The sequence below is a fragment of the Entelurus aequoreus genome, linkage group LG08 (genome assembly GCF_033978785.1).
Source record: "Entelurus aequoreus isolate RoL-2023_Sb linkage group LG08, RoL_Eaeq_v1.1, whole genome shotgun sequence".
Lineage (NCBI taxonomy): Eukaryota > Metazoa > Chordata > Actinopteri > Syngnathiformes > Syngnathidae > Entelurus > Entelurus aequoreus.
Genome location: NC_084738.1, coordinates 21,401,099 through 21,422,150, shown reverse-complemented (window position 1 = coordinate 21,422,150; position 21,052 = coordinate 21,401,099). Strand labels below are relative to the sequence as shown.

Here is a 21,052-nt window from a genome sequence, read left to right as displayed (position 1 = left end):
ATCTCACCAGCCATAGACCCTGTTACGGACTGTGAGGGGAGAAAAAAAAATTCAGTCCAAAGCCTGGGCCCCTGGAAAGGGGGTCCAAGGGGGGGAAAAACTCATAGCCCATAGCACACAAATGTGTGTGTAAGAGGGAAACATCAAAGAACACAAAGGACATTAAAGACATTAACCCTAGTATGGTGTTCAGGTCTGTGGGACCCGTTTTCATTTTTTATTAAAAGAAAAATTATACAATTAATTTTTCAAACTGAGACTCACTGACTTTGACTCATTTTCTGTAAAGAACATGTATTAGAATACATATTTAATGACCACACACACCATACACCCCCCTACAGTACCACACCCACACACACACAGCAGGCCTAGACAGGAGGAGGACAGAGTGTAGGTACACAGAACATCAGAGGGTCAAATGTGCGAGAAAATGAGAGCAGACAGTGTTGACAAACAATGTTGCAACCTTATATGGGAACCGCAGGTGCAGAAACACAAAAGAAGAATCCCTGTGGGATGCAGAAACTGGCAGAGAAATTTTCCGTGCAACGTTCAAATTGTTGTTACTCAGCCAGCGTTAAAATACTGAACAGATGTTTACCTTATCCCAATAAACATCTGTTAAGTATTTTAACATAAAAGTGTTTGATTGTGAGGCATTAAAAGCCACAAAATGCAACGGGTCCATCAGACCCACAAACGCTGGCTGAGTAACAACAATATGAACATTACACAAGGGTTAAAAGAGCAGAGCTGATGCGACCAGCTGCCACTCCAGCAGTGCCACTTCTACACACAGCCACAAAAGTAAAACAAAAGATAATCAACCAATAATACACACTGCGCACACACGATTGCACCATGCATAGACAAGCAACCAAACAAAAACATCATTTCAACACCCATATACACTGTGGTAGCTCTGCTGTGTGGGAGGAGCATGGCCAGAGACAGGAGCAGACCCAACAAAGCAACCAAGAGAGACGACTCCAGCCTCGGCCGCCCACCAACTCTCGGCCAGTGTCCAGTCCGCATGGATGAGCGAGGATGCGTCCAAGGAGACCGCAGCGTCCGATACATGCTCATTCAGCCAAGACACCGTGAAACCCGTCCGTCCCGGCGCCCAGCGCCATCTCCGCAGCCCTGTCTCTTCATCCGCATCTCATCTCCTCCAGTCTCTCCAAACGGACTCCGGTGTGGCAGAGACTATAGCGGCTGATCCCCACGGCCAAAAGGCTCCCGGGAGGCAGATCCAGAAGCCCATAAAAAAGTGCCGCGTAACTCACGAAAGTCCCACTCCTTGTCGCACAGCCTTAAAGGGTCCAAAACCAAAAGGCAAATAAAACAAAAACCACATGGAAACAAGAGGGAAACACCAGGAACACAAGAGGATGACACTAGAGCGCAGACCTCCTGCCACTCGCAGCCACTACAGCGGCGCCCTTGAAAAAAAAAGAACGACTGGTTAAGAAGATCAGCATCTCCAAGTCCGAGTCCATGGTTCTCGCCTGGAAAAGGGTGGAGTGCCATCTCCGGGTTGAGGAGGGGACACTGCCCCATGTGGAGGAGTTTCAAGTACCCCGTAGTCTTGTTCAGGAGTGAGGTTAGAGTGGATCGTGATATCGACAGGCGGATTGGTGCGGCGTATTCAGTAATACGGACGCTCTGTCGGTCCGTTGTGGAAGGAGGAACTGAGCCGGAAGGCAACGCTCTTAAATTACCAGTCGATCTACGTTCCCATCTTCACCTATGGTTATGAACTTTGGGTTATGACCGAAAGATCACGGGTACAAGCGGCCAAACTGGGTGATGGGGCTCTCCCTTAGAGATATTGTGAGAAGCTCTGCCATCCGGGAGTAGCTCGAAGTAAAGCCGCTGCTCCTCCACATCGAGAGAAGCCAGATGAGGTGGTTTGGGCATCCTCTCAGGATGCCCCCCCGAACGCCTCTGTGGGGAGGTGTTTAGGGCAAGTCCGACCCAGGACACGTTGGGAAGACTATGTCTCCCGGCTGTCCTGGGAACGCCTAGGGATTCCCCGGTACGAGCTGGATGAAGTGGCTGGGGAGAGGGAAGTCTGGGCTTCCCTGCTTAGGCTGCTGCCCCCGCGACCCGACCTCGGATAAGCGGAAGAAGATGGATTGATGGATGGTTAAGAAGATTTAGGTAAATTGTTGTTGATGTTCATAATGTATTAGGTTTTCAATTTCATATGTACATTTGATATATTTCTATAAATGTTTTACATTGCAAGTTGTGGCCCATGTTGGGCAATAAATGCCACCGTTTGTGAAAATGTGTTGCTGTGGTATTATATAAAAAGGATACAATGTACAGTAGAAATGTATGCACTTTACCTATATTGTTGTGGGAAACAATTGTTATGCACACTTAAAAAAATACCAGTCACATTTTAGAAACAGTATTTGTAATTTCAATTAAATAAGCTCTGCTTCTTCCTTTTCGAACATGTTGAATAGAGGAACTGGAAATTGTGATGTTAAAGTTAAGTTAAAGTACCAATGATTGTCACACACACACTAGGTACCTCTGCATTTGACCCATCCCCTTGTTCACCCCCTTGGAGGTGAGGGGAGCAGTGAGCAGCAGCGTGGGCCCCGCTCGGGAATCATTTGGTGATTTAACCCCCAATTCCAACCCTTGATGCTGAGTGCCATTCAGGGAGGTAATGGGTCCCATTTTTTTGTAGTCTTTGGTATGACTCGGCCGGGGTTTGAACTCACAACCTGCCGATCTCAGGACGGACACTCCAACCACAAGTCCACTGAGCCGGTTGTTGTATGCCATGTTGTATGCTTGCATGTTCGAAATAAACTCAAACTCAAAACTCTCTAAAAGTGTATGATCACTAATTCCAAAATGCATTGTCTGACGTTACTCTTTACAGCCAGTTGGAGACGCTGTTCTGCCAGTTGAGGCTGTTTTCCCCAACAGTGCTTAGTTTATTTGAAGGCAGAGGACATTACAAATGAGCCATACTACATGGCAGACGGTCATGAGCAACGTTATATTGGACAATATCCCTCAAAATACGTTATTTATGCGCTTCTGGTAAGACACTTTGACACCATTTGGAGCGTGTTGAGTGTAACAATCGGGTGGCTGATGACGGTACACTACACTTCTCGTATGAAAGAAATAAAAATAAACAGTATTTACCTTAAAACACTTAATGAGTGTTCAGAGTATGTAACATGGACACACTGCACTCAAAAAAAGCAAAACAAAAACCCTGATGGTAAGATAACAGGTTTCGTGGAACCATTTGTAAGGAAACGCGTTGTATCGGAAGCAGTTCAGAGTTGCACAGCTCTGCATTACATGACCTGTGTTCGGTAAGTGGCAAGCAAACCTTCGCTTTCACTGTCCTCTTCGTCCTAAAATGACAAATAGTTGACCATGTATGCTGCAATGGTGCACGTTTTCCGTCGTGGGACGTCAACGTTTATTCGTAACACAGCTGCTACCATGAGGTGAGTATTGTTGGAGCCCTTGAGCTTTCTCTTTATCTTTTTACTGCAACGTAAAGATGGATACATAACATAAGCGATAACACACGTAAAGAATTGATTAACGTGGACCCCGACCTATACAAGTTGAAAAACTTATTTGGGTGTTACCATTTAGTGGTCAATTGTACGGAATATGTACTGTATTGTGCAATCTACTAATACAAGTTTTAATCAATTTAAAACATCATGTAAAGTCTTATTTAAGTGATATTAGCCCTCCACCAAACAGAATTTTCTAAAAATGTTTTGATAAAACATGTATATATTTAATGTTGTATTTTTTCGATTAAAATATATTTTAAATTACACAATATACAATAATTAGGCTTTATTTTTTTAAATTGTTTTGTCTATACCTTTTCAACTCTGCTACTGTCTTGAATGCTGTATATCAACTTACCTAATTCTAATCAATATGGTTTGATCAACAGTCAGATGAGCATGCGCATGCTGTCTGTGAGCCATCACATGATGGCCAAGCCGGATAAACCCAAAGACGACCAGGAGGTGAATAATGAGCCCATTAGGTTCTCCACCAGCAAGGCCAGTCACAGGACTTGGAATGTCAGCCGCTCTATGGGGGATCACTGTGAGCGGCCATGGTGGAAAGTCCTTCCCCTCAGTGCCGCTGTGGTGGGCTTCCTATTGTGGTGTGTCTTGAGAAGGGAGGTGAACATTGATGAACAGCTGGAGCAGGAACTTTACCAGAATTTACCTGGATTGCTCCCGGATGAAGATGAGAAGTAAAGTTATATATCTGTGTTTAAAGCTTTTGCCTTGACTAAATGGGTTGTCAATAGTCTTGACTCAATTATCTGTTTATTTATATAGCCTTTAATCACAAATGTCTCAAAGGGCTTGCAAACCCATGTTTTCCGTTTAAGTTTTTTTTGCAATGTAACATCTACAGATTACTTGATATGTTTTTGTAATGCAAACAGTTCAGAGTTTAATAAAATGGAACACAATGAGGTAGTGGAAATTTTATTTACAAGAAAGGGCTCCCATGGCATGCACACAGAACAGGATGAATTACTAGCCCTGAGAAAGGCAGGTAAGAGTCTATAGATGAAGCGAAGAAAAGTGAACAGTGAAGTGAAAGTAAAAAAAACCAACTGAACTACACATGCGGATAATGATGCACAATTTACAAAACAAAACCAGTCAGTTCATCTTACCCCAACCGACCCCCTACACAATAAAAAAGAAAAGCCAAAAAGCTTTAAGCGCGCTCCCCTCTGATTCGCCTGGCCAGTTGGATGTCCTTGGGCATGATGGTTACCCTCTTGGCGTGGATGGCGCACAGGTTTGTATCCTCAAACAGGCCAACCAGGTACGCCTCACTGGCCTCCTGTTATAAAAATTAAGTTGAAAAAAGTTACACAACTGGAAACATTTGATAAGTGAACTAAAAAAAAACCAAACAAACCTGCAGGGCACCGATGGCTGCGCTCTGGAATCGCAGATCCGTCTTGAAATCCTGAGCGATTTCCCTGACAAGACGCTGGAATGGAAGCTTCCTGATGAGCAGCTCAGTGGACTTCTGGTAGCGACGGATCTCACGCAGGGCAACAGTACCCGGCCTAAAACAAAATATCACCTTGTCATTAGACTTAGACAAACTTTAATGATCCACAAGGGAAATTGTTCAACACAGTAGCTCAGTTACAATGATGGAAAGGACAATGCAGGTATAAATAGACTAATATAGCGATAAAAAAAATCTAACATAAATATGAATATATACATGTGTACAGAATATATATACACAGATATATTATATGTCTATAACAGGGGTCACCAACGCGGTGCCCGCGGGCACCAGGTAGCCCGTAAGGACCAGATGAGTAGCCCGCTGGCCTGTTCTAAATATAGCTCAAATAGCAGCACTTACCAGTGAGCTGCCTCTATTTTTTAAATGTTATTTATTTACTAGCAAGCTGGTCTCGCTTTGCCCGACATTTTTAATTCTAAGAGAGACAAAACTCAAATAAAATTTGAAAATCCAAGAAAATATTTTAAAGACTCAGTCTTCACTTGTTTAAATAAATTCATTAATTTTTTTACTTTGCTTCTTATAACTTTCAGAAAGACAATTTTAGAGAAAAAAATACAACCTTAAAAATGATATACCTTTTTACCTTTTAAATTCCTTCCTCTTCTTTCCTGACAATTTAAATCAATGTTCAAGTAAATTTATTTTTTTTATTGTAAAGAATAATAAATACATTTTAATTGAATTCTTCATTTTAGCTTCTGTTTTTTCGACGAAGAATATTTGTGAAATATCTCTTCAAACTTATTATGGTTAAAATTCAAAAAAATTATTCCGGCAAATCTAGAAAATTTGTAGAATCAAATTTAAATCTTATTTCAAAGTATTTTGAATTTCTTTTAAAATTTTTGTTCTGGAAAATCTAGAAGAAATAATGTTTGTCTTTGTTAGAAATATAGCTTGGTCCAATTTGTTATATATTCTAACAAAGTGTAGATTGGATTTTAACCTATTTAAAACATGTCATCCAAATTCTAAAACTAATCTTAATCAGGAAAAATGACTAATAATGTTCCATAAATTCTTTTTAAAAAATTTTTTCCAAAAGACTCAAATTAGCTAGTTTCTCTTCTTTTTTTTTGGTTGAATTTTGAATTTTAAAGAGTCAAAATTGAAGATAAACTATGGTTCAAAATTTAATTGTCATTTTTTTTCGTGTTTTCTCCTCTTTTGAACCATTCAATTAAGTGTAAATATCATTAATTATTAATAATAACAGAGTTAAAAGTAAATTGAGCAAATTGGCTATTTCTGGCAATTTATTTAAGCTCTTGCTTTCAAAAAGGTTGGTGAGCCCTGGTCTATAACATATACCAATGACCATGTACAATATTACAGTATGTGTGACAGCAGCAGCAGCATAAAATAGAGAGTAGATCTAGCAGAAAATAGACATTAAAAACAAAGAAGTAGCTAACATGTCAGGCAATAGGCTGACATAATCTATTGCTGTATGGCGAGTGGTTATACAGCTTAACATTAACAACTATACAGCATTAACACAATGTGAGAAATAAATATCACCTAGTCATTAACACAATATGAAAATCTAAGTTATATTTCCAAGACTGCATACCTGTATCTGTGGGGCTTCTTCACTCCCCCAGTGGATGGCGCGCTTTTTCGGGCCGCCTTTGTGGCCAGCTGCTTCCTGGGCGCCTTTCCTCCGGTGGATTTACGAGCGGTCTGCTTAGTACGGGCCATTATTCACGTGTTAGTCTATTAAAAAAAAAGTAAACTCATTTTAGAAGAGAATGATTCAAGCGGGAAAGCTGAAATATTTTTTGGCGCGGGTGCCATCTTTGTTTTCGCTCGCTCAAAATACCCGCCAAAGCATTAGTCCTTAAAACATAAACCGCATTAAAATGGTAACGCTTACATTAGCATTGCATGTGGATGTAAAATAATTAAGGTTAAATTAAAAGGGATTAGGTGCGTCGGGTTATATGCTGGCTAGTTAATGGTCGTGTAGCAGAAAGCTGACAGTTAGGCGCCGCCACCATTAAACAACAATCGACACACACGTCTTTCTTTGAGCCGTCGTTAGCTTCAGCGTCTGACTTTAAAGCGAGTTGGAGCCGTTGGAAAATGGCGCCATGAAGCTACCGCGCGAAATACATTCAACGCTTAAAATTCTAATTGAGTCTCCAAACTAACTCAGGTCACATGTTTCGAATATTAAACCTTCAACTAAATAAAAATAGCTGTGGATTATTTACTTATTTTCAGTTACAGCACGGGTTGTTCTTAATAAGCGTAGCTAGCTTTAGCCTCCATGCTATGGCGCGCATTGTTGACAATACACACATTCACGACATACAATCAAAACTTACACAAATGTAAAGCCGTTAATTAAACACGTTATACTTAAAATACACAATCAATAGTACGAAAATGTTGTTCAAACGTTACCTTTTAGATTGTTTGCTTGAGAAGAAGTGTGTCTTCTGGCGAGGATGTGTACAAATAGTGAAGAATGCGGCCAAGAGAGTGTATTTATAGCCTGAGTGCAGCGCGTGTCGTCCCGCCTTTGAGCTGTCGTGATTGGTGCAACTGCCACCTTTGCCCAAATGTGATTGGAGGCGAGAAATGACGACCTTGACGAGGCGTTTCCTTTCATTTCATGTCTATTATCTTTCTTTATAAAATATTTATGGCCAACGTTATGTGTTTTATGGGGCGCTTGTGTCCCTATACTCTGTTAGTGTGTTTAAAAAAATTACTGACAACAAAACATGTAGATAACACATTTTATGTATATGAGGGTATTTTCAAAAGACGGTGGAATAAAGTACGATTGAGACGTGACGAGATGGTTGCTAATGGCGGCCATTACGAGGATAGGAGCTATGACGTTTTCATGTTCTTTGAACAACTTTTTCTTTGAACAACTGTTACGTTTTCTCTTCCAGACAATTATTGTTTGAAAAGTAGTCAATTGCGATAAACTAACCAGCTGGCAAAGAATGAACAACTTGCTTGCTTAGTTGTTTGAAATTGGGCCCAAATACGAAAGAGGGTACGAGATCATTGGAAGCGTCATTTTCAGTGTATGACAAAATAACTATGACGTTGAATGAATAACATTTTTTGCGGTCAATAATAATTTATTTATTCGACCTCACGTAGCACCTCGTTTAAAACACGTTATCGCTGTAATTTATCGGCATCGTTTCTCGAATTCAGTGTAAACATCACTGAACAAAATACATTATTGTATATGTCAAATCCACTGTAATTTAATTTTTATAAATATATGTACGTGTGTTCATAATTTTAGGTGTAAAAAGTACGTTTCATCAAATTAATTGGGAAAAAAAATATTCAGACGGAAGACTTGTCTTCCGGAAATGCTTCATTGCGGACGTTTGATAGAGTAGCACCAGTGGGATCTAAATGGCATGCATCTGAAATGTTTACAAATAAGTGGTTTCAAAGGAAACACGTGTATTTTAAAGTAGTTTATTCGATTGTAATATCCGAGCTTTATTTGAGTTAGGAAACCACTAACTATTACGGACTAACTATACAGTATGAGCGAGGAAGGTCTGATGTTCCGAGGTAAACAAGACAACAAACGTAACTGCATGAATTGCTATTTTTAATAACACATGTGTTTATTCGTACGTATTTGTGTTTTGATGACTGGATTTGCGTTTTCTCGCAGATATTGAAGAAAAGCCAAACAACGAAGCTGCCAAGCCCCTCTGGACTCCCAGCAACAATAACTTCAGATTTGATTTTTTCCCTGAGGACTTGGAGACCCATCAAGAAGCATCATCAGAGAGTCCATTGCCCAATACAGGACTGAAGATCACAATGAACTCCCCACACCATGATGCAACTATAGATAACGTGGCAGCAGAGACTTCATTCCCTAAGAATGAAAATTGCATCACTGTGTCGGAGGATAGCAGCTCCCCGCTTGCACAGCCTGCACAATCAAAAGCAAAGAAAAAGAAGAAACATGGAAAGAAAATGTCCACGGTGAATGCAGAGGCACCCACAGCAGAGACAAGTGCAATTGAAGCGAGTCAAGCAGGCAAAAACACAGAGATGGTCAGTGTTTATTTATTTATTCAATCTTTCTGGGTTAAAATGAGTTGACTTGATTTGTTTTGTAGAGTGCTGAAGAAGAGTTTAAAAGACAGCTGGACTGGTGCGTTGAGCAGTTACAACTGGGAATGAAGTCACAGAAAGCTACTACGAAGCAGAGTTAGTTCCCTTTCTGCATTGTTGTGTCACATATTTATTTACACAACCCTTTTTGTTTATTTTCCCTGCAGGGGAGGATGCATCTCATGCCCTTAAGACGTTACGCAGCTCCAAAGCTCCCCTGGTCAAGAAGAGGCAAGTGATGAGGGCCACGGCGGGAGATTACAGGAAGAAAATGGAAGACGAACAGAGCAAGCAGTTCAAACTTATCCAAAGTGGTGAGTAATTCTGTTCTTTGTGAAAATGTGTGGCATCACTTGACATGTTTGTCTGATTTTTTTTGATTTTTCAGAACTTGCATCCGCTAAACTCAAAGTAAAGTCTGAGTCGCCCAAAAAATCGGTTTTCCATCGGAGAGCTGAAGGCAAACAGGAGGAAAACCGGCAGCAAAGTGAGGGTCAGGAGTCAGAAAATTCCTTTGCGTTTACCGCATCAAAGGAGGCGTTTCGCTTCAATTTTCTCTAATTTCAGCTTTTAGGACAAACTTTTGAGCAGGTTTGAGGTTGGAAACAATCGTCATTGTCCTATTAATAATGTTTTACTCTTTCTTTTTAGTAAATAAAGTGCATCTTGTTGGAGAATTACAAGTTGTGCCAAAATTACTGCAACATGAGACTTGCGTTGACACTTTTTCTTCATTCTACAATTTCACCCAAAAGCAGAATATATCTACATTTTTGTGAAGAAATATAAATAACAATAAGCAATGAAACAAACTGTTTACTTCTAAAGCGATACCGTTGTGTCTTGTTTTTTTATACTTAGACTTAGACAAATTTTAATGATTCACAAAGGAAATTGTTCCACACAGTAGCTCAGTTACAAAGGATGTAGAGGATAATGCAGGTATAAAGTAGACAAAAAATGTACCGGAGTAGCAATATAAATATAACATATGTAATATTTACATATTATATATACAGTATATGATATATACTGATATACTATATTATATTGTTATATATACAATATAACAATTACCATGTACAATATTACAGTATATGTAACAGCTGCAGCATAAAATAGAGAGTAGATCCAGCAGAAAATAGACATTATAAACAAAGACAGGTAGCTAACATAGAAGCAGTCAGGTAATAGACAGATATCATCTATTGCTGTATGGCGAGATACGACTCAGTTATAGGCCAAAACGGTCACGTAAAAAATGTCTGTTTCCGCACACTATCTCAGTTTTTAGTACGACTGAAGACACGTGGTGACTCAGTCTATGTGCCTTTTTTGGAGTATGGCTGCAAAAGAACCCCCAATAGAGCCAAATAAAGTTGTAGCATACAGTAATAGTCCAATCAAAGTCAACGAGAGCTGAACACAACACACCTGTATGGGCCAGCCAAACAAGACTAATATGGCGCCTACTGGCTTGAATAGTGATGTTAAATGTCTATTTATCCATTAATTCGTAGCTTATGTACATTTTTCATTGTTTGTGGCATCTAAACCTATTACTTATTTCATAAAAAGTGTTTTGTGTTTACATTTTACGGTGTCTGGAATGGATGAATTGGATTGACATGGTTTTCTGTGGATAAATTAGTTTCGTTTTTTAGATCTTTTAACCGATTAATAACGGAAAATTGAGGCATTTGCTTGTATACCATGAATTGATAAACGTGGACCCCGATTTAAACAAGTTGAAAAACTTATTCGGGTGTTACCATTTAGTGGTCAATTGTACGGAATATGTACTGTACTGTGCAATCTACTAATAAAAGTCTCAATCAATCAAATCAAAAGTATTCCGACATTACTTTTTCCCGGAAGTGAAAACAGTGGTGGTCAACCAAGCTAAGATGGCTGTTGTACAGCAAGCAGCGTGCCAACAATCGCAGTACAAAAGAGGCTTAAAGCTTCCTGCAAAAAGCAGATACGAGCAAAAAATGTTAACTACGCAATGAAATAGATATTCATACTTTATCAAAAAAAGATTTGTCGAGTGATATCAAGGATTACAGAAATATCAAACTATTGTGCTCCAGACTTCATTCTACACGACAAAACAGATGAAAACTTGGAAAAGGATGGAGGTCTGCAACTTCTTTATGTGTGGCTGTGTCAAGGAAATTGGTATCAAGACTCTCCCGGATAAATATGCATCGTATTATCTCAGATAAAGTTGCATTTCATGGTTTAACTCCGCGTCTAAATAAGCCATGTGCTGCACGTGCCGTTTACGAGGAGCGTGTTTTTCCTGTCTTTATCAAAATATAACTGGTGTATGTGCATTTGTAATTGCTGCCTTTGGTAGAAGTTGAACTCTTTTAGGTTTTGCTCACATTTGCTTTCTTTTATTTAGACTCGCCGAGTTGATGCTTTCCGAAACACTCGTAGTAAAGATGAGTTTAAGAAATACAATTCATATCAAGATAATACTTAAATGGGAACGAAATGTTAACCTACTCAGTGGCCTAGTGGTTAGAGTGTCCGCCCTGAGATCGGTAGGTTGAGAGTTCAAACCCCGGCCGAGTCATACCAAAGACTATAAAAATGGGACCCATGACCTCCCTGCTTGGCACTCGGCATCAGGGGTTGGAATTGGGGGTTAAATCACCAAAAATGATTCCCGGGCGTGGCCACCGCTGCTGCTCACTGCTCCCCTCACCCCCCAGGGGGTGATCAAAGGTGATGGGTCAAATCCAGATAATAATTTCGCCACATCTAGTGTGTGTGTGACAATCATTGGTACTTTAACTTTAAAACTTTAAAAGTATATCAAACCAACCTTTACTGAAGTGATTACTACAAACGCATGCAACTCAGTGTGAGCTGCATGCTTTTCTCGTCGTTTTGTAAAATCTTGCACTCTTCCTCCCTTTTTAATTACCTCTCGAGGAATTCTGAATATACGTTGATCCTTTTTGCGATGTGTATGATTCCTACAGCCCAAAACAAACCAAGTATAGGGTATGTTTTCTTCGAGAACAGCGCTACCACCACGGATATTTAACGAGCAGTTAAATCCTAGCAGTATTGCGTTGCAGTACTGAAACTGGACCAGGGTGGCGCTACTGCACCAAACGCCAATTTAACAACAAAGAAGAAGAACCGGAAAGGCGGTACGTTGACAGCTGACGTCAGTAAACCAAACAGAAAAGTTGTATCGCAACAAACTAACATTGGTATTTTTATTCGTATTTGACATCTTAGTACACCATTTACATGCTGTACCACTGAAGGTGAGTTCATTAGCTAGGTGAGGGAGCGTAAAGTTATTTTAAACTATCCTGCTGAAGGAAGTTGCAGCTAGCTCAAATAGCTAACGTACAGTCAAGATTCACTTATTCGAGTACTGATGCTAAACTAACTTTTGTTTTTAATATATATTGACTTTTGAGGACTGTATCTGAAAGGAAATGTCCGAGCTAAGCGATGAAGCCAGTGAGTCGGAGCAGCTGGGAGTAAGTCTCTCCCTCTGGCTGGGCGAGTCTCTGGTGAGAGCCGAGGAGCTGGACGTCCCTCTGGACCTGCACACCGCCTGCTCCATCGGCCAGTATGACGTGGTGGCAGAGTGCATCAAAAGGTAGATTCTCCATATTACTCTAGTCTAAATGCTCATCATAAAAACATATTTCAATAGTCATCCCTACATTAAAATGAAGCTCAAGGTGTTTCTTTGATTTGTGTAACCATCTCATTTTAAAACTCCTCAATCAAGAAGTTTATCAACTATCAAAGGCACCCTAGGTTGCCTGTCACATTATTTATTGTTTTAAGAAGATAATTCGATAAATGCATATCTTTTTATGAATCTTAAATCAAAATGAGAAATGAACATAAACTGTAAATATATTTAGGCCAGTCTACTTTACTGTATACAGCAGGGATATTCAACTGGTGGTCCAGGGGAGCTAAATATGACACCACACCGGCCCGCTAACTCAGTTAAAAAAACTTTTAAAAGGGCTTTACATTTTTGAAGCAGATTCCTATAAACTAGAGTGCTGTCATATAGAGGTGGGGATATTTGGGCATCTCACAATTCTATTATGATTATTAGACTTAGACTTCCTTTTTATGGTCACTCAAATTTGAACTTTACAGTACAGATAAGAACAAAATTTCGTTGCATTAGCTCATGGTAGTGCAGGATAAAAAATCAATTAAGGTGCAGATATAAATAAATAGATTACTGTACAGATAAATATATTGCACTTTTGCATATGCATCCACGTTTATGGATGTATGTTATATTGTCTTTATATTCCAGCGTGTTAATCAATTTTGGGGGGGGAATTGAGGGGATTATTATGATGCGTTCAAGAGTCTTACGGCCTGAGGAAAGAAGCTGTTACATAACCTGGAGGTTCTGCTACGGAGGCTGCGGAACCTCTTTGTAAGTTCAGCAGTGAAAACAAAAATCTTTAATTGATGCATCTTTAATTTTTGTATATTGATGCAGTTTTACATTTCTTTTCGTTTCACTAAATAAGCGTTTCTCACTTGCAATTTAAAAAAAAACCCAACTCATTTGGAATAAGAAACAGTTGAATTAACTCCAACCTTGATTAAATTAATGAAAATGTGTACAAAACTGGACCATAAGTGCCCAATAGTAAAGGAGCTGGTCAGATCTCGGTGAGGTGGTTTGCTGCAGTCAGCCAACTTTTAGAACTGCATAACTTTATTTACAATAAATAAATCGATTGACGTTTACTAATCGAGTCTATAATAGTCTATGTCCGAATTGCTATGCATGTAAAAATCGATTGTTTCCCCCACCTCTACTACCATATAGATAAGATCATCTTTGATGAGCTTTTTTATAGTTGGTCCTTAAAAACAGAAGAGCAATACGGTTTTATAGTTGGGGCCATTTTTTTCAGAATTTAGTAATACTGACAAAATAGTCTAAAGTTAAATGCCTACTGCAGAGGATACCAATTGTCAGGAATAAACAAAATATAAATACTAGTAAAGATAGAAACTGCATATTTAACTTGTGCATTAAAAAAACTCTCCACTGTTTGTCGCCACACACCAGCGCTCTCATGTGCGCTCTATTGTTGTGGCTGTGTGGAAACTATGTGAGCGTATTTTAAGTTGTATGTACTACATTAAGTACAGATTTGATCAATTATTAGTTACACTCAATCAAAACAACAATAATACAAAACAAAACTTATTTTCTAATAGAATGAATAATTGCAGCCCAAGTTATGTATGAATATATAAGGGAAGGTGACAACCAACCCCAACTGGAATTGTTTGCCAGCATCCCTTTGCACTTTTAAAGGGTAACAATTCCATCCATCCATCCATTTTCTAGTGTCCCTGTTTTGTGTATAAGCCTAAAAGACAAATGCAAAGGAGTTAAAGATTTACAATTTGACATGAAAAAAAATTCCTCAGCTCAAGTTAAACAGTTTTACTCAAGACAATACTATGGAGAAGAGCTCTTAACCTAAGTCCGTAAGTTCCTCTGAGCCAACCCGTGTGACAACCAACTCCGCCCGCCCCCCCTAACCCCCCCTATTTTTTTTTTTAAATTTACAATGTATAGCATTTTAGTAAAAGATCATGGCAGGTGTAGCTAATGTTGATGTTTTCTAGGCGTGAGGTGGACCTGAATGGGAAGAACATTGGAGGATGGACCCCCTTAATGTATGCTTCATACATTGGTCATGACAACATTGCCAATCTCCTGCTTGAGGCCGGTGTGAAGGTCAACGCCACCACCGCTAAAGGACAGACCCCTCTGATGCTGGCGGCGAGCTGCGGGAATGAAAGCATCGCCTACTTTCTGCTTCAGGTACATTACATTAGGGTTGCATCCAGCAATCCAAGCAGGACAAGAGTTGATGTTGTTATTTTTGGTTGTAAAAGCAAGGTGCAGAGCTGGAGCTGAAGGACTGCAGAGGCTGGACATCTCTGTTTCACTGTACATGTACGGGTCACCAGCAGATGGTTAGGTTTCTGCTGGATAACAATGCCGATGCCAATGTGAGGTAGGGATCTCGTCTTAGCGCCCAAATGTTACTCCACTCTTGCATGGACCCACTTGTGATTATCCACAGGGAGCCTGGGTCTGGATTTACTCCCCTAATGGAGGCTGCTGCTTCTGGGCATGAAATCATTGTTCAGCACCTGCTTGATCATGTGAGGACACTACATTCAGAAGCATCATCATGTGATTGACACTCGGCTTTGCTTTTTGACACACTTACAGAAGGTTAAGGTAGATGAGCGCAACACCAAAGGTGAGACGGCGCGAGCCCTTGCCATGACGTACGGCTACACCAAGATAGCAAGCCTCATTGACTCACGTTCTCCAAGGAACAAAGCAGGTACTTTCCAAGCAGCTTCACCTGTCAGTGATGATGTTCTAATTCTGAGCTTTGTCTGCTGGACCTCCTCAGGACATTTTGAAGACCTCAGCTCCTCAGAGGACTCAGACAGCGGCCCCCCTCGGCCACGACCCAGCCGCAGCCGAGCTAAGGGCATTAGCATACACGACGGGCCACAAGCTATCGCTAAGTTTAGAGTCGGAGGCGCTGGCAGGACTGGAGGATCGTGTGGTAATTTTGCACACAAAGTTATTGAAATTATGGTGAATGTTGCTCAGGAAATGTATTTGTTTTAAACGTCAGAGCCTCGTACAGCACGTGCTGGCTACACGGCATTCCGCGATATCGGCAATCAGAGCGACGGCATTTGCTATCGCGACGTGACCTCGCCCATCAACGAGCTGGACGGCCAAAGCAACAGCAGCAGAGGTGAGAGGCGCCTGTGTTATTATTGTAGAAAACATATTAGAAATATTACTGAAGCATCCGCCTGATGACGTCATGCTACAATTTGTGTGTAATCATGGTTGTCGTATTGAATGCTTTATCTAATATGACCCAAATATAAGACACCCTATCTGTTTAACAAATATAGTTTAATTTCAGAAGTTACAAGCGGTATACTAAGATACAAATATTTCTTAGCGGCTTCATAAATCACTACTATATTGAAACTTGAATCATAACTCCTCAAATGTTGTTTGCTAACAACCTTTTAGGCGGTGTCTGTCCAGGTTGCTGATGTGTTTGAGCGACAGGAAGAAAAGCTCTGACTTGTGTGGGGACAAGTTGTTTAGCCCCACCTGTTGGCGTGCATGTACAGTACTATATCAGTTTTTGTTAGTAATCCAAAAAGTTATAAGAAGACTGAACCGTACAAAAACCGAAGCAATTTTTCCAATAATGTAAATCTAATCTGTTACAGACACCCAAAGTATATACATAAAACACTTTTTACATTTTACTCAGCTGTTTACCTGCACTATAAGGAGAAACGGCCCTCTTTTTAGGGCAAAAATGTACAGATTCTGGACAGGGAGAACCGATGATTTGAAAGGGGAGTGAGGGAAGCCATAAACGTCAGGGTTGAAAAATCATCCCTAAACAGAGGTGGCTTGCGACATAACCTATCTCCACATACAACTCTGTCCTTTCAGCTGTTCCTAAAATCCTCTGCAATTTAGCCTCCAACAAAAAACAAGACTTAGGAACATTTTGATCACAGGTGCTCCTTTTGTGCCATCTTTTACAACTCAATGGCATGCTAACGTAGGTGATCCCGACTGATTTTGGGCTGGTAGTGGTCGTTCGGCAGCGATTGTCCTGCAACACAATACCTCAATGCTAACGAGGGGAAATTCCACTTTCCCGACTGTCGTTGGCATTGACAGAATGGTTGCTATTTTGCATCTCAACAGATGTTTTTTTCACAACAATAGGACATAATCATCTTTGCACAGGCACACCCTCTTGTGTTGGAGTAGGGCTGGGCGATCTGGACCAAAACTGATATCCCGGTATTTTCGGGCCGAAAGGCAATATACGATATATATAATGGTATCATATGCTGGTATCTTAAACGAAACGTGCAAAATGCTTTAAGTTGCCTTAGTGTTTTATGGCTCGATAACCAGTGTTGAGAGTACTCAAGATTATTGTTGTTGTAAATAGTAATGTTACGTGTTGCTTGTCTCAAATATCTTTCTAAAATATACTGCTATTAACTGTAAAATCGGTATACCGCCCAGCCCTATGTTGGAGTAAATATTTGGGGTTTTGGCACTAGCTACGAGACTAGATCTGGCCAACCTAAATCGATGAGCAAGAACTGACGAAGCCTACTTGGATGAGAGGCGAAACATCTTCTAAAACAAACCAAACAGTCCAGTTGCGTTCGATGGAATACCTTGGAGTATAGAGAATAATTAGTTTTATGTGCAAAAAACAATGTGAAATACATATACATGACAAAACATAACGTTTACCTTGTTGGTGAAGACAGGAAGGTTAAGCCACATTTCTACTTCACTTCAAGTTGTTTCTTGGATTCAAAAGGGTTTCTCCCTTATCAAAATGCTGGTACTTACAACTTTCTTTGGCCTCATGCTGGCTTACTTTGCAAAACGCACAAACTGAGTCCCAAATGTGTGGGATTCTTTGTTTGGGGACTGGAATTGACAGAATAATACATGGGCATACAGACCAGTGTGTTATGAACAATGTTTGGCCATCTGAGACCTGAGACGGTATGTATAAAAAACAGGGCAAAATTTGGGTGAAAATTGGATCAAAGACTCAACTGTTTTTCTTGAGAAAAATATTGTCTTACATTTTTGTCAAGGGGCAAAATTTGGGTGAAAATTGGATCAAAGACTCAACTGTTTTTCTTGAGAAAAATATTGTCTTACATTTTTGTCAAGACAATGTAATTTATTTGTAGGTGACAGTCCGTTCTTGGACAACGACATGCCCACCATGAGGAGCAGCAGTAGCAGCAGTGAGAGTCTACCTCCTGTCAACGGCTGGGAAGGCTCGGTGGAAAGTAACGAGGTGAACAAACGTAGCGATTCACCCATCCTTAAGAGGTTCCAACATTGACCGTGTGTCTCTCCACCAGGATTCTGATCAGTGCAAAAAGAGCAGCTCGCGCAGACTCAATAAGGCCCATTACTCCAAAGGCAAGAATCGCCATGTAGGCAGCGATGCAGCGCACACTGGTGCTACAGGGGACTGTGGGACATGCTCCAATGTTCCATCATCCTACAACGGTCCTAAAGTGTGTAGCGTCTTCACACTTACCAGTACCTGTAGGTACACAACATATAATATATATTCCTATAGGATCTGGCTGAGTTCTTGGAACATCTCGGCTTCTCAAAGTATCTCCCTTTACTGGAGGAGCAAGACATCGACCTACGTCTTTTCCTCACCCTGACAGAGAACGACCTAAAAGAGATCGGGATCACGTAAGGATCTACCGAGTCTTCTTTTATACAAGTCATACGTCCGTGATAATGAATTTATCAAGAATATTGTGCATGATTAATTATTGTGCAACAGAAGGAGAAAACTACTGAATGTTGCACTCATGATGTGGAGTTCATAAAAAAACTACATCAAGAGGTTGTCTAGAGCCACAGCTGAAAATGCCAATGCTTCTTTGCACATGGAGACTAATAAAGACAAAGCAGGGTTTTAAAGTAAAGTATTCAAGTGAAAAGTTGTTGTGGACTTCCCAGGTTGTTTGGACCAAAGCGTAAGATGACGTCCGCCATTGCCAGGTGGCACAGCAGCGCTCGACCTTCAAGTGATGCTCTGGAACAGGCATATGCTGACCAGCTGGAAGCTGAAATGCAGGAGATGGCTATCCAGCTGCACAAAGTAACTATGATAGCACTTTTACGCGGGATGATCCTCTTTTAACTCATCGTCCTCCATGTTAGTGCTGTGAGGAAGTGGAGGGTCTGCAGAGTCAGGTGTCTCAGGAGAAGGAGTTGCGCACCGTGATGGAGGGATGTCTGATGGAGGACAAGATGGCGTGGAGGAGGGTACATGCAGAGCTAGTGGAGAACCACCGTCTGGCCCAGGAAATGAACGCGACATTAGCGAAGGCCAGAGTGTGTCGCACTGAGCTGGTTGCTTCAGTCACTGCGGATGGATTTTTGAATGGCGTGGAAGTAAAACCAAAAGGTGACGCAGGTGAGCCGCTTGTTGGTAAAACACTTTTTGAGACTTTTTCTTTTAACGTGACATTTTACTCTGCTGGATGTCTGACACGTTCCTGTGAAGTTGAGCTGATGAAGAAATTGGATTCCTACCAAGAAGAACTTAGTAAGCTAGGTTTGGTAATTCAATTCTTAAATCAATGGAGTCCTCTAATGTTTTTTCATCAAAACAGCGGGGACCTTGCAGACTGTGCTGCAGAGTCTGAGGCGATTGAGTGCCTCTGAAAAAGTTTCAGATAGTTGGGAAAGACCTTGATCCTTGCAGGTGAGTCAAAACAAGAATTGCCCACAACTCCAAACATTTAGATTAAAAGTCCAGTTTTGTCACAGAGGCTTCTGCCAGTGATGACGGAGGGTGAGATGACCACCCTAAACAATGTCGCGTGCCAGAGACAAGGCCAGACCTGCCAGGCCAGATACACAGGCCTGCTAGTCCTCTGGGATCGGCGGACAGACGTGGGAACTCGGTCGAGGGTTAAGGAAAAGCAGGCAGGAGGGACACACAGCCCTTACACGCCTGCGCACGTGTGCTCGCGCTGGTCGATGATCAGATGTACTTTGAAGCACACATTGAAATGCTGTGAAATACTCTCAAGAATGTGGTTTTACTTCTTAACCACTAAATAAAGAGGCCAAGTCCATTAAGTTTTTTTTTTTATCTGTTCAGGTTAAGAAGTTTAATTTCTGATGATTAATTCACGGAAATCTGTTAAAATTGTCCTGCTGAATATATTCAAATAAAAATCTGTAACCCAAACATAATCTTTAACATTACGGTCTTTTTAACTTTGAATTATTAGTTCAATCTGATTTTGAGGTCTTTTTAAAAATGTTCTGAGCTGGTTTGGATTGATTGGAAATGTTTTCATTTAACTTTGGCCCTAATGTAAATGTCAATGTTGTCTTGTCTATTTTTGTTGGCCCTACGATGAGGTGGCGACTTATCCACGCTTTCTGCCTGAATGCAGCTGTGATAGACTCCAGCATGTCGAGCGGGACAAGCGGTAGAAAAGGGATGAATGGAAAGGGACAAGCGGTAGAAAATGTCCAGCAGAGTGTACTTTAAGTTATTTTTAAATACTCAACAGCTTGTACCTCAGTTAAGTTAAAGTAGTATCACTGATAGTCACACACACACTAGGTATGGTGAAATTACCCTCTGCATTTGACCCATCTCCGGGAGGTGTGGGGAGCAGTTAGCAGCAGCGGTGGCCACGCTCGGGAATCATTTTGGTGATTGTGCAAATTTTTCAGGGTATTTTGTTATCAGTACTTGGTTACTACATGAATCCAATTAGCCCACCGTTAAGAAGTTCAGGTCAAGAAGTTTAATTTCTGATGATTTTTTCACAATTTGACTGAAATCTGTTAAAAATGTCCTGCTGAATATCCATCCATCCATCCATCCATTTTTTACAGCTTGTCCCTTGAATATATTAAAATAAAAATCTGTAACCCCATCATAATCTTTAACACTACAGTCTTTTTAATTTAAAATTTTTAGTTCAATCTGAGTTTGATCTCATTTTCAAAATGTTCTGAGCTGGTTTGGGTTGATTGGAAACCTTCTCATTTAACTTTGGCCCTAGTGTGTGAATGTTGTCTGTCTATCTGTGTTTGCCCTACGATGAGGTGGCAACTTGTCCAGGGTGTACTCCGCTTTCCGCTCAGTTGCAGCTGGGATAGGCTACAGCACCCCTCCCCAACACTGAGCGGGACAAG

General features: G+C 40.6%; 4 protein-coding genes across 11 annotated transcripts; 3 read left to right on the top strand and 1 right to left on the bottom strand.

Annotated features, from left to right (window-relative positions):
- Positions 1–3,306: 3,306 nt before the first annotated feature.
- Positions 3,307–4,500, top strand: LOC133655617 (ubiquinol-cytochrome-c reductase complex assembly factor 4). The gene is made up of 2 exons (XM_062055932.1): positions 3,307–3,494; positions 3,965–4,500. Exons 1-2 carry the CDS (start codon positions 3,421–3,423, stop codon positions 4,278–4,280), a joined length of 390 nt encoding a protein of 129 aa, XP_061911916.1. The 5' UTR covers positions 3,307–3,420; the 3' UTR covers positions 4,281–4,500.
- Position 4,501: 1 nt separating this feature from the next.
- Positions 4,502–7,643, bottom strand: h3f3d (H3 histone, family 3D). Its single transcript, XM_062055930.1, has 4 exons — positions 7,501–7,643; positions 6,665–6,807; positions 4,963–5,116; positions 4,502–4,884 (listed from the first exon to the last, which is right to left on the bottom strand). Exons 2-4 carry the CDS (start codon positions 6,790–6,792, stop codon positions 4,756–4,758), a joined length of 411 nt encoding a protein of 136 aa, XP_061911914.1. The 5' UTR covers positions 6,793–6,807; positions 7,501–7,643; the 3' UTR covers positions 4,502–4,755.
- A 301-nt stretch (positions 7,644–7,944) lies between these two features.
- Positions 7,945–10,043, top strand: lg08h8orf33 (linkage group 08 C8orf33 homolog). Of its 2 annotated transcripts, none has more exons than XM_062055927.1 (5): positions 7,945–8,667; positions 8,756–9,147; positions 9,213–9,303; positions 9,375–9,521; positions 9,596–10,043. In XM_062055927.1, exons 1-5 carry the CDS (start codon positions 8,622–8,624, stop codon positions 9,766–9,768), a joined length of 849 nt encoding a protein of 282 aa, XP_061911911.1. In that variant the 5' UTR covers positions 7,945–8,621; the 3' UTR covers positions 9,769–10,043. The 2 variants fall into 2 exon arrangements, with proteins under 2 accessions (XP_061911911.1, XP_061911912.1); XM_062055928.1 differs by having other exon boundaries at positions 7,957–8,649; positions 9,596–10,022.
- A 2,258-nt stretch (positions 10,044–12,301) lies between these two features.
- Positions 12,302–20,682, top strand: anks3 (ankyrin repeat and sterile alpha motif domain containing 3). 7 transcript variants are annotated; one of them, XM_062055924.1, is made up of 15 exons: positions 12,345–12,497; positions 12,657–12,841; positions 14,872–15,070; positions 15,145–15,266; positions 15,336–15,417; positions 15,488–15,836; positions 15,909–16,034; positions 18,046–18,155; positions 18,223–18,381; positions 18,447–18,571; positions 18,845–18,986; positions 19,049–19,305; positions 19,372–19,436; positions 19,504–19,595; positions 19,661–20,681. In XM_062055924.1, the coding sequence occupies exons 2-14, from the start codon at positions 12,675–12,677 to the stop codon at positions 19,584–19,586; spliced, it is 1,986 nt and encodes a 661-aa protein (XP_061911908.1). In that variant the 5' UTR covers positions 12,345–12,497; positions 12,657–12,674; the 3' UTR covers positions 19,587–19,595; positions 19,661–20,681. The 7 variants fall into 7 exon arrangements, with proteins under 7 accessions (XP_061911907.1, XP_061911905.1, XP_061911908.1 ...); XM_062055925.1 differs by having other exon boundaries at positions 12,346–12,497; positions 15,488–15,605; positions 15,678–15,836; positions 19,049–19,436; positions 19,661–20,680; XM_062055926.1 differs by having other exon boundaries at positions 12,346–12,497; positions 19,049–19,304; positions 19,395–19,436; positions 19,661–20,680.
- The last annotated feature ends 370 nt before the right edge of the window (positions 20,683–21,052 follow it).

What these genes read in the sequence shown, in the direction of transcription:
- lg08h8orf33 (XM_062055927.1), top strand. Translation starts at nt 8,622, where the DNA reads ATGAGCGAGGAAGGTCTGATGTTCCGAGGTAAACAAGACAACAAAC. An exon ending in AGGTAAACAAGACAACAAAC is followed by an intron (nt 8,668 to 8,755) that starts GTAACTGCATGA and finishes GTTTTCTCGCAG; the next exon opens with ATATTGAAGAAAAGCCAAAC. An exon ending in GAAAGCTACTACGAAGCAGA is followed by an intron (nt 9,304 to 9,374) that starts GTTAGTTCCCTT and finishes TTTTCCCTGCAG; the next exon opens with GGGAGGATGCATCTCATGCC.
- LOC133655617 (XM_062055932.1), top strand. Translation starts at nt 3,421, where the DNA reads ATGTATGCTGCAATGGTGCACGTTTTCCGTCGTGGGACGTCAACGTTT. An exon ending in AACACAGCTGCTACCATGAG is followed by an intron (nt 3,495 to 3,964) that starts GTGAGTATTGTT and finishes TTTGATCAACAG; the next exon opens with TCAGATGAGCATGCGCATGC.
- h3f3d (XM_062055930.1), bottom strand. Translation starts at nt 6,792, where the DNA reads ATGGCCCGTACTAAGCAGACCGCTCGTAAATCCACCGGAGGAAAGGCG. An exon ending in AAGAAGCCCCACAGATACAG is followed by an intron (nt 5,117 to 6,664) that starts GTATGCAGTCTT and finishes ATTTTGTTTTAG; the next exon opens with GCCGGGTACTGTTGCCCTGC. An exon ending in CAGCCATCGGTGCCCTGCAG is followed by an intron (nt 4,885 to 4,962) that starts GTTTGTTTGGTT and finishes TTTTTATAACAG; the next exon opens with GAGGCCAGTGAGGCGTACCT.
- anks3 (XM_062055923.1), top strand. Translation starts at nt 12,675, where the DNA reads ATGTCCGAGCTAAGCGATGAAGCCAGTGAGTCGGAGCAGCTGGGAGTA. An exon ending in CAGGACTGGAGGATCGTGTG is followed by an intron (nt 15,837 to 15,908) that starts GTAATTTTGCAC and finishes TTTAAACGTCAG; the next exon opens with AGCCTCGTACAGCACGTGCT. An exon ending in CATCCTACAACGGTCCTAAA is followed by an intron (nt 18,382 to 18,446) that starts GTGTGTAGCGTC and finishes ATATTCCTATAG; the next exon opens with GATCTGGCTGAGTTCTTGGA.